This window comes from Zootoca vivipara, chromosome 7 (assembly GCF_965207765.1).
Source record: "Zootoca vivipara chromosome 7, rZooViv2.hap1.1, whole genome shotgun sequence".
In the NCBI taxonomy this organism is placed as follows: Eukaryota; Metazoa; Chordata; class Lepidosauria; order Squamata; family Lacertidae; genus Zootoca; species Zootoca vivipara.
The window spans coordinates 93,714,750-93,729,647 of NC_142590.1; the positions used below are offsets into that span (position 1 = coordinate 93,714,750).

Consider the following 14,898-nt stretch of genomic DNA (forward strand, 5'->3'; position numbering starts at 1 on the left):
GGAAGGGACCCCAAGGGCTGTCTAGTCCAGCCCCCTGCAATGCAGGGGCCTTTTGCCCAAATGCTACAGGTATTTATTTCTATCTGGCTTTTGCACGCCTCCCCGTAAGACGAGCTTCTCTGAGCAGCATACAGAGGATAAGAAAAAGGATGCAATTATAAAATTGTAACATTGAAAGGAAATAAAGGGAATGAAAGCAGAGCTCACAGCACCCTCAATCAAATAAGTGCAGGTTTTTAAAAATGGAGAGTTTTTTCCGAAGATGAACAGGAAAAACACCACAAACTGGCACCAGGCAGGCCTCCCTGGGAAGGATATTCCCACTGCATTTCATTCCATAGGGGCACCCAGACGGGGACCTCCAAAGAGGGTCTCAGGCTTTGGGCAGATAAATAGGATCACATGGCTCCAGGCTGTTTTGTACCTGGACTCTGGAAACCCCATAAAAACTCTGCAAATGATTCCTTCTGCTCCTGAGTCACCCATCCTCCTCCTGTGTCTCGGGGTGCAGGTGAACTGCAACGATGACCAAGGCATCCTGCAGGGGCGCTGGGACAACCAGTATGACGACGGCGTGAGCCCCATGGCCTGGAACGGGAGCGTGGACATCCTCCAGAGGTGGCAGAAATATGGGTGCCAGCCGGTCCGGTACGGGCAGTGCTGGGTCTTTGCCGCTGTGGCCTGCACAGGTGAGAAGCAGAAAGGGGCGGCCTCCTTGGCTCACCCCCATCACAAACAGCATTTGGGGAATACCGTGGCTCTTCCACATCAAAACACACGCAAGCTCTTTTTTAAAAAGTGCAATGGGGGAGACGGTTCTAATATATGCTGCAACCCCTTGTTCTACCATTCTCTGTAGCAGGGAGCCGTTTTCTCACCCTCTCCATGGGGGAGAATGCCCAATGCCCCCCCCCCCACGGCACACCAGGGGCAAACTAATAATAACAAAATGTGTTTGTGGGAGGGGGGTATTGTTTTGTTGCTTTTGTTTTAGCCATTTATTTGTGTTTTTATTTTGCATTTTTATCTTGTGAACGCCCAGAGATTTTCTGATGAAGGGCTATATATAAATCTAATATAAAGGTAAAGGGACCCCTGAGCATTAGGTCCAGTCGTGACCGACTCTGGGGTTGCGGTGCTCATCTTTCTGGGTCATGTGGCCAGCATGACAAAGCCGCTTCTGGCGAACCAGAGCAGCACACGGAAATGCTGTTTACCTTCCCGCTGTAGTGGTACCTATTTATCTACTTGCACTTTGATGTGCTTTCGAACTGCTAGGTGGGCAGGAGCTGGGACCGAGCAACGGGAGCTCAGCCCGTCGTGGGGATTCGAACTGCTGACCTTTTGATTGGCAAGCCCTAGGCTCTGTGGTTTAACCTACAAGCACCACCCATGTTATAAATAATAATAAAAATAAAATAACATAATAATAATAATAATCATCATCATCATCATCTTGGGCTTGTGTACCCTCCCTTTGGGAAGAAGGCATGTAGTTCCGCCTTTGTCATTTTTGCTTGTTAATACAGTGGTGCCTCGCTTAACGAATGCCCTGCTTAACGAAATTTCCGCTTAACGAAAGGATTTTTCAAGCGGAGGTTGCCTCGCTAGATGAATTCGTTTTATGAAAAATTCATCTAGCGAATCGCGGTTTCCCATAGGAATGCATTGAAATTCAATTAATGTGTTCCTACGGGCAAAAAAAAAAAATTCAAAAAAAAATTCAATGCATTCCTATGGGATTCGCTAGACGAATTTTTCGTTATAAGAAAAGACCCGTGGAACGAATTAAATTCGTCTAGTGAGGCACCACTGTACTGTATTTCATTGTAGGACTGGAATAGTAGCAGATGCAAGTATATCTGTATAGCCAGGCATGAAGCGAGTGTCTCTCTCATTTGGGAGCTTGGCAGGTCTTTTGGGCACGTTCCACCCATTGTTCACCTCTTCCTCTTCTGCCTCCCTCCCTTCCCAGTGCTGAGGTCCCTGGGGATCCCCACCCGCGTGGTCACCAACTACAACTCTGCCCACGACACCAACGGCAACTTGGTCATAGAGCAGTATTTGGATGAGAACGGGAAGCTGCAGCAGGGGAACCGGGAGCTCATCTGGTGAGTGGGGGTCCAGTGGGGGTTTGGGACTCCCCCAAAAGGCATGCAGCATCTTAGACCCGTCAGCCTTGCCTAACGATGAGGTGGTGGGCTCAAACCACAAGGCTCGGTCCATGAAGGAACTTTAGAGTTCCTGGTGGTGCAGCTAGCAGGGAAGCAGCAACTGAATCAACAGCAGCAGCTTCCTTGCAGAGGTTGGCTGGCCACCTGTCAGGGATGTTTTACCTGTGGTTCCTGCTTTGCAGGGGGTTGGACTGCATGACCCTTGGGGGTTCCATCCAATTATATAATTCTATGATTCGCCTATTATCGCCTCAAGTCAAAGCAGTTGTGCTGCTGGAAGCAGGCAGACATCAGCAAGATTTGCATTTCAGGCCTTGATAGGATTCCTCTGCTTACGAGGTGCCGGATACTCGGGGAATAAGAACATCCCATAATGGTTTTCAAGCATGTTGCACAGCAAGGGTGCCTGGCACTCATCAGGAACACCTAGGAGAGAAATTCCATGGGTGGGAGCTGAGAATTTTCCAGCTGGGCGCTTGTCAAATGCCTCTGGAATGTGAGGGTCCTTTGGAGAAAGGGGGCCTCTCTTATCGGACTTCCCTCCCCCTTTTCTCTGCCTCCCACAGGAATTATCACTGCTGGAATGAGTCCTGGATGACCCGCCAAGATCTCCCAGGCGGGTATGATGGCTGGCAGGCTTTGGACCCAACCCCCCAGGAAAAAAGTGAAGGTAACTCTGCCCAGAGCGCCAGCCAATAGCACCCTCCTCCATCCTAGCGCCCTGCAGAGGTTTAGGGCTACAACTCTCAGCCCCATAGGCAGGCCCCAAAGGATTTGGGGTGGGAGGTGGTTGCCTGTGTTGTTTAACTGAAGGACAGGGTAGAACTTTAATAGAATAAAGGAATGATGTCTAAAACGCAGGAAATGATGACGATCACTTATTACAGATAGGAACGTATCTATAATGTACGCCAAGCCTGGTACCCAATTTCCTGTCATCGCTTTGGCTGGGAATGGAGGCAATTAAGGGGCAAAGAAAAGAGGCATCCGCTGGCTTGATTATTCCCCTAACGCTCAATACAGTGGGACCTTGGTTCTCAAATGCCTTGATACTCAAACAACTTGGAACCCAAACACTGCAAACCTGGAAGTAAGTGTTCTGGTTTGCGAACCTTTTTTGGAAGCTGAACGTGTTCCGTTTTGAGTGCCACACTTCCGTTTTGAGTGTTACGCTAAGGTCTGTCTGTTTTTGCTACAGTATTTATTTTGTGTTTTTGTTTTTGCGGCCCTTTTTTGTTTTGTTTTTGTGACACTGTGGAACCCAGTTCAGTTACTGAGGGATTGATTGTGTGGCTGCAGTACATTGTTTATTGCTTTCATTATATGGATCAATGGTCTCATTAGATAGTAAAATTCATGTCAAATGGCTGTTTTAGGAGTTGATTTTAAAAGTCCGGAACGGATTAATCCGTTTTGCATTACTTGCATTACTGACAAGCTGGAACGTGTCCAGAGGAGGGCAACCAAAATGGTCAAAGGCCTGGAAATGATGCCTTATAAGGAACGGCTTAGGGAGCTGGGTATGTTTAGCCTGGAGAAGAGAAGGTTAAGGGGTGACATTATAGCCATGTTCAAATATATAAAAGGATGTCATATAGAGGAGGGAGAAAGGTTGTTTTCTGCTGCTCCAGAGAAGCAGACACAGAGCAATGGATTCAAACTACAAGAAAGAAGATTCCACCTAAAGAACTTCCTGACAGTAAGAGCTGTTCAGCAGTGGAATTTGCTGCCAAGGAGTGTGGTGGAGTCTCCCTCTTTGGAGGTCTTTAAGCAGAGGCCTGACAGGCATATGTCAAGAATGCTTTGATGGTGTTTCCTGCTTGGCAGGGGGTTGGACTGGATGGCCCTTGTGGTCTCTGCCAACTCTATGGATCTATGATTCCCACGAATCTCTGGACTTCCCTCCTCTCCCTCCTTGAGTCTTATTATTAAGCCTTTTCTCCTGCATCTTTATAATAATAATAATAATAATAATAATAATAATAATAATAATAATAATAATAAATTATCTCCATTGTTTCCATAGTTCTTGTTACATTACAAGTGTTATTACAATCCTGCTAACGATTTTAACTGTTTACAGTGGTCTCTAAGGTAAATTATAAATTCCCCCCATTCTTTATTAAAGTTTGGGTCTTCCTGGTTCCTGATCTTTCCGGTCAATTTTACCATTTTGGCATAGCCCATCAACTTGATCTGCCATTCTTCTCTGGTAGGGTCATGTGAGGTTGTCTTGGCTCTCCTCCTGGGCTGCCTCCTCCTCCTTTCTCATCCTCACACAGCCAGTGTACATTTTAATATTCCTCTGGTCGGTGGCTTCTTTCTCCTCGCAGGAGTCTATTGCTGTGGGCCCACTCCGGTCCGAGCTGTCAAGGAAGGAGACCTGAAGCTGAAGTATGACGTGAAGTTTGTCTTCGCCGAGGTCAACGCAGACGTGGCCTATTTGATGCTGCAGAGCGACATGTCTCGGAAGAGGACCACCTACTCCACCCTGGTGGGAAAGCACATCAGCACCAAGAGCGTGGGCAGGGATGCCAAGGAGGACATCACCCACAACTACAAGTATCCGGAAGGTACCCTGAGCATCTCCAGGTTGTATATATGTGTGAAGGAGGCAGGGAAGGAAGTTAGGGAGGGAATGCTAGATACGGAAGTCATTTTCCAAACTTTCAATAATGACAAAGATTCATGTCTCTGAATGTAAGGACAAGGATTCACATCAATCTCCCAAACTTCTGCATTTATTTATAAAAACATTTATAGACCGCTGTTTCATTAAAAAAGTCAAAGCGGTTTACAACAAAAATACACAAAGCCACACACAGTACAAAATAGACATCAAATAAGATGCTTTCTTATTTATTTCATGAAATTTATACATTGCTTGATTGTAGAGAAAGAAACTTCGATGTGGTTTACAAAAAAAAAGAAAAGAAAAGTATTCTTAATTGTTTGCATAGGCCTGGAGGAAGTTAAAAGCTTTTGGCAGGCATTTAAAAGGTTGGTGCAGAAGGCACTTGCTGGATCTCTAGTGGCAGAGAGTTCCACAAGGCTGGGCCAATGACATGAAAGGGTCGGCTCCTTGTTGTCAAATGAGCCTCACCAACAATGCTCCTGTAGATGATCTCAGTGAGATCAAGCAGGGATATCAGGGTTCAGAGGATCCCTGAACTACCCTGGATCTGAGTTGTTCAGGACTGTGCAAATCAATAATAGGATCTTTGCATCTCCATGTGATACATGAAGGAAAGAGATATTCTAGGCATGTGCAGAGAGACCTTTTGGAAACTGAGCACAGAGAGCAGGCATTCTAGCAAGCTCAGGGGCAGGTCTTTGGTGGAGGAGAGGGGAGGGCACCGGAATTTGTAGGCCCTCTGGGTGGGTGGGGGGTCCTATTAAAGCAGTGGTTCTCAAAGTGGGTGACACCACTCCCTGGGGGAATTGCCATGGGGGGGGGCACTGAGAGGCAAGAGGGCGGCCGAGGGCTGCTGGAGATGTAAATGACTGCCAGACTTTGAAAAGCTGGTCTCATTGGTTCAATTAAACTAAGTAGTTGTTGCTGGATTTTGAGTACATGTGGAAATTAGTTGTTACCATTCTGAATTTTATTTTGGCATTATCTTCCTTAGTAGGTCCTGCAAACCGCTATTCTGAATAGAGGGCTCAGCTGGTAGAGCATGAGACTTTTAGTCTCAGGGTTGTGGGTTTGAGCTCCACGTTGGGCAAAAGATTCCTGCATTGCAGGGGGTTGGACTAGATGAGCCTCAGGGTCCCCTCCCACTCTACAATTCTATGTTTTTTTTACAGGTGTGGGGGGCACTAGGGATGGGGGGTGATGGATGGTGGTGCCCCCAAAGTATTGCAGGCTCTGTCCCATGCAGCTCCTGGCACATTGCTGGCGCTGAGCAAGGGGGGGTCCTTAGTTGCTCCTGCTTCCCTTTTTGCAGACTCGGAGGAGGAGAGGTCCGTCTTTGAGAAGGCGAAGCACCAGAAGGTCTACCCGCCGCCAGAAGAGGGCTTGAAAGTCAAGATCAAGGCCTCCGAGGGGATGAACAACGGGTGTGACTTTGATGTCTTCGCCGTCATCAACAACAACACGGGCACCGAGCGGCGATGCCGGCTCATGTTTGGCGCCCGGACCATCACCTACAACGGGACGCTGGGGCCAGACTGCGGGAGCAAAGACTTGCTCAACGTCGACCTGGAGCCCTACGCAGGTAAAGACAGATGAGAGGAGGTGATCTATCTACCTTCTCCATCCCCTAATTGTATGGACCCGTGAAGCTCCCTTAGGGAGAGTCAGATCATGCTTAGAATGATCCGACTCAGCTTCCGGCAGCCTGGTGCTTTCAAAAGGAGACCCCTGCTCAATAAGGCCAGATCCTGTTCCTGCAGTGGCCAATCAGGAGCCCCCGGGAAGCTCACAAGCAGGACCTGAATCCCACCTGCAATTCCCAGCCATTGGGATTCAGAAGCATTGCTACCCCCAGGTGTGGAGCTAAGCACTGACAGACTTCTCCATGAATTTGCCATATCCTCTTTTGAAGCCATCCATGTTGGTGACTGTGGGGTGCAGGTGGTGCTGTGGTCTAAACCACAGAGCCTAGGGCTTGCCGATCAGAAGGTCGGCGGTTCAAATCCCCGCGACGGGGTGACCTCCCGTTGCTCGGTCCCAGCTCCTGCCAACCTAGCAGTTCGAAAGCACATCAAAGTGCAAGTAGATAAATAGGGACCGCTACAGCGGGAAGGTAAATGGCATTTCCATGCGCTGCTCTGGTTCGCCAGAAGCAGCTTAGTCATGCTGGCCACGTGACCTGGAAGCCGTATGCCGGCTCCCTTGGCCAATAACGCGAGATGAGCGCCACAACCCCAGAGTCAGTCACGACTGGACCTAATGGTCAGGGGTCCCTTTACCTTTACCTTTACTATGTTGGTGGCCATCACGGCCTCCTGAGGCAGGGAGTTCCATAGTTTAACAATGCGCTGTGTGAAGAAGCACCCTCTTTTATGTGTCCTGTATCTTCTAGTGTTCTGTTTCATTGGATGTCAACGAGTTCTTGTGTTATGAGAGAGGGAGGAAAAGTTCTCTCCATCCACTTTTCACTTACCACACATAATTTTACAAACTTCCATCATGTTGCCTCTAGCTTCCCTTTTCACTAAACTGAAAAATCCTAAGCCTTTCCTCATAGGGGAGGAACCTCTCCAGCCCCTTGATCATTTTGGTTTCCCTCTTCTGAATCTTTTCCAACTCTACAGCATCCTTTTTGAGGTGATGTACACAGAACTGTGCACAGTATTCTAAATGAGGTCGCGCAATAGATTTATATACCGTAATGGCATTCTGATACTGGCAGTCTTGTTGCCCCTTTCTTTCCTAATGATCCCTCGCCATCTCTTTCTGTTTTAATGACCTTCAGCAATTTAGTACCAAACATTTCCCAAACATTACTGCCTTCTACCTGCTTTCCCTCCCCCCCTTCCCAAAACTGTAGCCAAGGGTGTGTGTGTGTCTGTGCACAATTATGACCAGGAGTTCAGGAATCGGGGGGGGGGGATCTTGAACCATTTCCCTCCCTATATGGGGGTCCCTGTGGGGCTAGGGAAAGAGGGAACAACCCCTGACCCCAAGAGCATGGCTTGGATCCCAGGAGTCTGGAAGCAGAGCAGCTTTGAGTAGAACAGCAACGACTGGGTGTTGTGCTGTTGCTCCATCCTTTGCCTCTGGAGGCAGCAGACAGAGGATTTGCAAGCCTCCTGCTGAGCAGGACCCAGCGGCCTTTGCTCCCCTCTCCGGTCCCTTTCTGGCCTGCCAGCTTTCCCTTTCCTCCCCTGCCCCTCTGTTGCTCCACATCTCCTCCAGTTGAGATGGCTTCCCTTCAGCCCAGCTGTTCCCCATCAGTCTGTGTGACCTCCCTGCGCCCCCAGCTCCACTTCTCCTTGTTTAGCATTCCTGCTGCGCTTCAGGAGTGACGGAATGGAAAGGATCTGCATCAAACACCCAGACCTCCTTCTCCTTCTTCTGCTTTTCCTCCTCCTTCTCCAAAGCACCGATGGGGAGCGGCTGCCTGGGCATCCCTATCTCCTGGCCACAAGCATCACCTCCACTGCAACAGAGATCTCCAGATGTTGTAGAGCAGGGGTGGCCAACTCCCAAGAGACTGTGATCTACTCACGGAGTTAAAGACTGGCAGTGTTCTACCCCCTTTTGGGGGGTTCAGGTCAAAATTGTTGAGCTTTTCTTAGGGGAGACAAACTTCTTGAGCTTCCTTGGGGGGAGCCAGTGATCTACCACAGACACCTAGTGATCTACCGGCATTGCACTTTCAGCTCTGCACATCTCTGGTTATGAGCAGGTGGTTAGGACCCTCTAGATCTTCTTGGACTACAGCGTCCACCCTCCTTCCCAGCCATTGGCCATGCTAGGTGCTGGGCCTGCTGGGATTTGGAGTCCCACCACGTCTGGGGGGGTTCCACAGGGCTGCCACCCCTGAGCAAGGCTGGAGGGAGCCTCTCTTTCTCAGCTGGCAACCTGAGACATCTCTTGGCAACCCCACCAGGCCATCGTAGGCAAGATGGAATTGGAGAGGGTGCCATCGTGTCCTGGTTCTGAGCAGACACACAAATGCTTGTGCATTCTTGTGAGCTGCTTGTCGCTTGGCTCACTCCTCTTGGCTCCCGTCCTGTGGATTTTGGCACGAGGGCCTGGATTCCCATCCTGAGGGACCAAGAGTAAGTGGAAGGGGATCACTGCACTCTGAGCAGGCAATTTCCTGTCCTTTGTGGCTCCTCCAAGTGAGCAGCTGCTATTCCTTTCAGCCCATTTATATAACAGCACCTGAAAGGCGGGGGTGGGGTGGGGGGTTCAAGCAAACAATGGGCCTTGCAGTGCTGGGCCTGGCGGAGTCAGGTTCCTTCCAAATTGCATACCTCCGCAGAGGTGACTATCGAGGCCCCAGGCAAAGCCGCAGAGATAAACAGCCCTTCCGGAGATGGAGACTTGTGTGAGGCTTGGCTCCCTGCCCCAAGGGAGGGAGAAGTGCTTGTTTGCTTTGAACCCGGACCAAGATTGTCACTGTGCATTCATCATGCAGAGGGTGTGTCAGCACAGAAGTACGCTGGCCTCCTGGTGCCTGGGACCGTGGGGCTAAGAATCAAGGTGGTGGAAGGCGGTGGGAGTTCTTTCATTAGAGCCTTCTAAGTGGAGGCGGCCATCCCTCAGGGATTCTTTAGCTGTGATTCCTGCATTGCAGGGGGTTGGATTGGATGACCTCTGGGGGTGCCCACAACTCTGTAATTCCATGAAACAGCTGGACTGGTTCTTCAAATTGGTGGATCTGGCTGTGCACTAAGTGACACTCTGGCAGGAGTATGACTTCACCTTCTCTTTCGTAGAACCATAGAACTGTTCCTCATGTTTAGTTGGAATCTCCTTTTTTTGTAATTTGAAGACATTGGTCTGGGTCCTACCCTCCAGAGTGGGAGAAAACAAGCTGGTTCCATCTTCCATGGGACAGCCCTTGAGATATTTGAAAATGGCTATCATATCCCCTCTAAGCCTTTCCTTCTCCAGGCTAAAATACCCACCTCCACGGGGCATGTTCAACAGTGTCTAGGAGATGCAGAGAGGCCCTTTACTAAAGAAGAACCAGCTGCATTTTTCCTCCTCCCTCCAGATACCTTTTCCTTTTGTGCCATGTGCCTTTTAGATCATAAGCAGGGATGTTCTGTGGACATTTGCAGACAGTGCAGAGAGCCTTTTTTGGCTGAAGAGCAAGATGAAAATGCTACAAATGAAAGAGGCAGGCCATGTCTATATCAGCTCCCTTTCTCCCCCACCCCCTGCACCCACGGTCAGTCAGACTGCTCCAGGAAGCCCCTAAACAAACCATGTAAGCCAGAATCTTCCCCCTCTCCTTCTCTTGCATTAAGAAAGCCTTTCCATCCTAGGGACTTACTCTTGCTTCAGCTGGCAGACATGTAAGAATGGCCTTGGCCAGGATGCTCATTTGCATTACAAATGCCTTCCCTCACTTCCAGACAAACAGCAAGAATTTAGAGGTGAGCAGGAAGGGAGGCTCCAAGGCAGGCCTAGTTTCCTGGGTGAAAACACCCACAGCCTGAGCATCCGCAGGTTGGCAGCCATTTGGAAGGGAACGCAGAGACACGATGAAGCGAACCGCAGGCTGTCGTTCAGCGCCCAAGACGGCTCAGGCAGGAATGCAGCTGTTTGGCAGAAATCCACCTTAGGGCCATTGATGGGAGCATTGATGTAAGGAATAGTGGTGAGAGCCACACAGACGCCTGAGAAGCTGCGACAATCTGGGTCACTTGAGTTGTTCTGAGGCTCCATCTTGCTGGATATCTCCAAGCTGGGGGATTTGGGGGTGATTTCCACCCTTTGGGGACCCCCAAAGCCTCTATACTTGTGGAGGTTAAAACCCGGAATGCTCCCACAGGCTGCTATTTTGCAAGCAGGGCTTGATCTGGTACCAAATAACTCAGGTTTGCTATTCCAGTGGATTTGGTGCTTTGGCACAAGAAGCCCATTTTCCTTTTTAAAATGACCCTTTGCGGTGAGGAAATTAATGGGGAAATTCAGCGTGGGAAAACAATGGCTTGGTAGTACAGCAGAGTTTAACCTCCCTTCAACCAGGTCGGGCTGACAGCTCAGTAAACCGGTTATCTGGGAGTGACCTTGGCTAGCTCACGGTTCCTCTTTGGAAAGACATGATAGAAACTTATAAAATTATTCTCAGCATGGGGAAACTGGATAGAGAGAAGTTTTCCTCCCTCTCTGCTAACACTGGAACTCATGGATATCGAATGAAGCTGAATGTGGGAAGGTTCAGGACAGATAAAAGAAAGTCCTTCTTCATGCAGCGCAGAGTTAAACTATGGAACTCCTTGCCACAGGAGTGATGGCTCCTAACCTAGATGGCTTTAAAAGAGGACTGGACAAATTCATGGAGGAGGAGAGAGCTATCAATGGATATTGGCCCTGCTTTTCCTCCACAGCTGGAGGCAGCCATGCTTCTGAATCCCAGTTTCTGGAAACCACAGGAGGGGAGAGTCGCTCTTGTGCTCGGATCCTGCTTGTGGGTTTCCCATAATGGGCATCTGGTCAGTCACTGTGAGAGCAGGATGCTGGATTCGATGGGTCATTGGCCTGATCCAGCAGGCCCTTCTTATATTCTTAACTCCTGGGGGAATTGTCCAAATGCCATCTCCATGTCTGAAAGCATTAAGGGGTGTGTCCTATTTGCATTCTATTTATACCCCAGAGTTTTAGTGCTCTCCAAGTTTTCCATTTTAGCTGCAATTCTGAATTAAAGAATCAGAAATCTGAAGAAGCAAGACATGGGAACTACAACTCTCTCTCTCTCTCTCTCTCTCTCTCTCTCTCTCTCTCTCTCTCTCTCTCTCTCTGCATCCTCTGATTTAGAAGTGACGTGTTTTCTTCCAGTGTTGGGAAGAAATCCGATATGCTTTGAGCCACTTGACCCGCCTGCATTAACAGGGCCTTATCTTAAAGATCCTTGCCATTAGGCAGACTTTGGAAGAGATTTAAAAGCAAAAAAAAAACAAAAACCCACAAGTTCCCTAAAGGGAAAAACTCTGCAAGACTTAGCAGAGGCAGAGGCCAAGCATAAACCCAGTCTTGGCCAAATGCATCCCAGGGTAGCTAATTTGCGTCTGGCCCCCTGCTGGACACAGCCGGGTTTGGGGAGCCAGTCATGGCTTTGAAGTGCACCCAGATGTCAATTGCATTGAGGGCCAAAGAGAGATCAGGGCAGGTGCATGGCTATCACTCAACGCAGCAGCAGGAGACCCACATCCACGCCCCTCCCCAAATTACTGGGCGAAATAGGAGACATGCAACAGGAAATGGTTCAACTCACCATCTTCCTACCAGCGGGGCAGAGTAGGAAGGGCCACAGCTCAGTGGGGGAGCACCTGTTTTGCATGCAGAAGGTCCCGGGTTCAACCCCCAACATCTCCAAATAGGGCTGGGGAAAATGACTACGCCATGAAAGCCAGGAGAGCTGCTGCCAGCCAGTGTGGACAGTACTAAACTTGGTGGGCCAGTGGACTGGCTCAGTAGAGGGCAACTTCCTATGTTTGGAAGGGGAATGGGAGAACTCATGAGCAAGAAATCAGGCTTTTAAATTTCAGCAGCACCCTGTGCTAAAATTCAGCACCCCTGCCTCTCACACTCCATTCTAAAGCCCTAAACGGCCTCGGTCCAGTATACCTGAAGGAGCATCTCCACCTCCATCGCTCTGCCCGGACACTGAGGTCCAGTGCCGAGGGCCTTCTGGCGGTTCCCTCGCTGCGAGAAGCCAAGTTACAGGGAACCAGGCAGAGGGCCTTCTCGGTGGTGGCACCCGCCCTGTGGAACGCCCTCCCATCAGATGTCAAAAAGAAAAACAACTACCAGACTTTTAGAGGACATCTGAAGGCAGCCCTGTTTAGGGAAGCTTTTAATCTTTAAGAAATTACTGTATTTTAATATTTCTGTTGGAAGCCGCCCAGAGTGGCTGGGGAAACCCAGCCAGATGGGTGGGGTATAAATAAATTATTATTATTATTATTATTATTATTATTATTATTATTATTATTATTATTTGTGGTGCCCCCTGCAATGATGTGCCCAGTGTGGTTGAACTACCCTAAAACCGCCCCTGCATATGACCTCCAAGGTCAGCGTTCACATGCTTTGGAGAACATCAGCCCGAGAGGGCGATGGTCCTCATCTCCCACTTGTGGGTCTCCCAGATACATCTGGTGGTCCCCAACGAGACAAAGGATGCTGGCTGAGATAGACCAACGGCATAGGGAACCTTTGGACTGCCTGATGTCACTGGATTTCAGCTCCCAGAAGCCCCAGCAAGCATGGCCAATGGTCAGGGATGATGGGCATTGTGGTTCAGCAACATCTGGAAGGCCAGAGGTTCCCCACACTGAGAGAGGCCTTTGGTCTGGCCCAACAGGGCTCTCCCTATGTTCTGAAGGAGATACAAGGCTGGTGCCCTCAGCCCTTGTGAATACAGTCGTATGGGTTGGTTTCTGGTGTGTGACGCTGCATCCAGAATGCTTCCTCCCTCCTGCGGTTACTTAGCTCGTTTCTCTCAGCTGCGGTTCCACCCAGGGGTCAACTGGGTATAGGCAGGAGACAGTCCCTCACGCTGTTTTTACATGATGTTGTGGAATCTTCCTAAAACTGGAGGAGATCCAAGGAGTCTGGATTCTGTCTTTGGCAAAGCTCATGTTCTTTTCTGCTTCCTCTCCAGAGAGGGTCGTTCCCTTGCGGATCCTCTATGAGAAGTACGGCAGCTGCCTGACGCAAGACAATATGATCAAGGTGATGGCTCTCCTGCAGGAGCACGAGACCCACGAGATCGTCCTCGAGACCAGGAACATCTATGTCAAAAACCCAGATATCAAAGTCCGGGTGAGGCAAAATTGCATGGGCATTTCATGGCTGCTTCCGGGAAGTGGGTGCCCTGGGCATAATCACATGGTAGAGTTGGAAGGGCTCAGAAGGGTCATCTAGTCCAAGCCTTTGCAGGTTCGGGGTGGGGGTGGGGAGATGTCGAGTCCAGACTGTGCAGCTTAATGAAATTATTCTACTAAGGACACGTGGGGTTCTTCTGTGTTTGCCAGAGAGAATGACAAAGAATCACATAAGCAGGATCTTGTCGTTAGAAGCTATTCTAGGGGAAGAGATAAGGAAGTTAGAAAAAAGAAGGATGTATTGTCATATATGGACATAGCTTCCCCCACGCTTATAGGTGCGTAAATGTTTGTGCTCTTTTCATAGTTGTTCTGTTGCCCACCAGGTCCTTGTTGGTTGAGCTTGCGTTGCCTTGCAGCGCCTAAGTAAATGCCCTGTTTTGCTGACCCCTAGAATCTGGATTTTATGGGCCTCCAGGCTGAACCCAAAGGGTATTGGGCACTGAACCCCAATATTTCCCCATCCGGCTGAGCCTTCTCCTCTTTTCCAAATGCAGATCTTGGGGGAGCCAGTTCAGAAGCGCAGGCTGGTGGCCGAGCTGACGCTGACCAACCCCCTCCCGACCCCCCTGAATGGCTGCCTCTTCGCCGTAGAGGGTGCCGGCCTGACAGAAGGGCAGAAGACCCAAGAGCTGTGAGTCCCCCCCACCCCAATTTCTGGTTCTCAATGCCAACTGTAGTTAGAACACTTCCAAGACACAAACAAGGGCTGTTGATGTCTAATTCATTTGTGAAAGGGGGAAAGGCTTAACTGTTCCAGGAGTCACAGTGCTGTGAGAGAGGGAGAAGAACTTTCCTCAATCCAGCCATCCGTAATTTCACAAACTGGCCTTTTTGCTAAGCCAAGAAGCCTGAAACATGGCAGCCTTCCTTTGTAGGGAAGTGGTTCTGATCCCTTGGACCATCGGATCATTACAAAAAGAAGTGAATATAAAACTTTCAGCATTGTGATGCCATTCTACAAATCTATGTTGCGACCGCATTTGCAGTACCGTCGTACCTTGGATCCCAAATGCCTTGCGACACAAACGTTTTGGCTCCTGAACACTGCAAAGTGAGTGTTCCGGCTTGCAAATGTTTGGAATCCGAATGTCAGACGCGACTTCCACAGCTTCCGATTGGCAAAAGGAGCTTCCTGCAGCCAATCGGAAGCTGCGCCTTGGTTTCTGAATGTTTTGGAAATCGAACGGACTTCTGGAACGGATTC

General features: G+C 49.4%; 1 protein-coding gene across 1 annotated transcript in view; it reads left to right on the forward strand.

Moving 5' to 3' along the window:
• The window catches only part of TGM2 (transglutaminase 2), a 51,647-nt gene that overhangs the window by 34,269 nt on the left and 2,480 nt on the right, over nucleotides 1-14,898 (forward strand). The window contains exons 6-12 of the mRNA XM_035122354.3: nucleotides 512-689; nucleotides 1,976-2,111; nucleotides 2,741-2,844; nucleotides 4,508-4,747; nucleotides 6,122-6,391; nucleotides 13,469-13,629; nucleotides 14,189-14,325. Coding sequence (XP_034978245.2) covers nucleotides 512-689; nucleotides 1,976-2,111; nucleotides 2,741-2,844; nucleotides 4,508-4,747; nucleotides 6,122-6,391; nucleotides 13,469-13,629; nucleotides 14,189-14,325 — 1,226 coding nt within the window. The remainder of the gene's footprint in view (nucleotides 1-511; nucleotides 690-1,975; nucleotides 2,112-2,740; nucleotides 2,845-4,507; nucleotides 4,748-6,121; nucleotides 6,392-13,468; nucleotides 13,630-14,188; nucleotides 14,326-14,898) is intronic.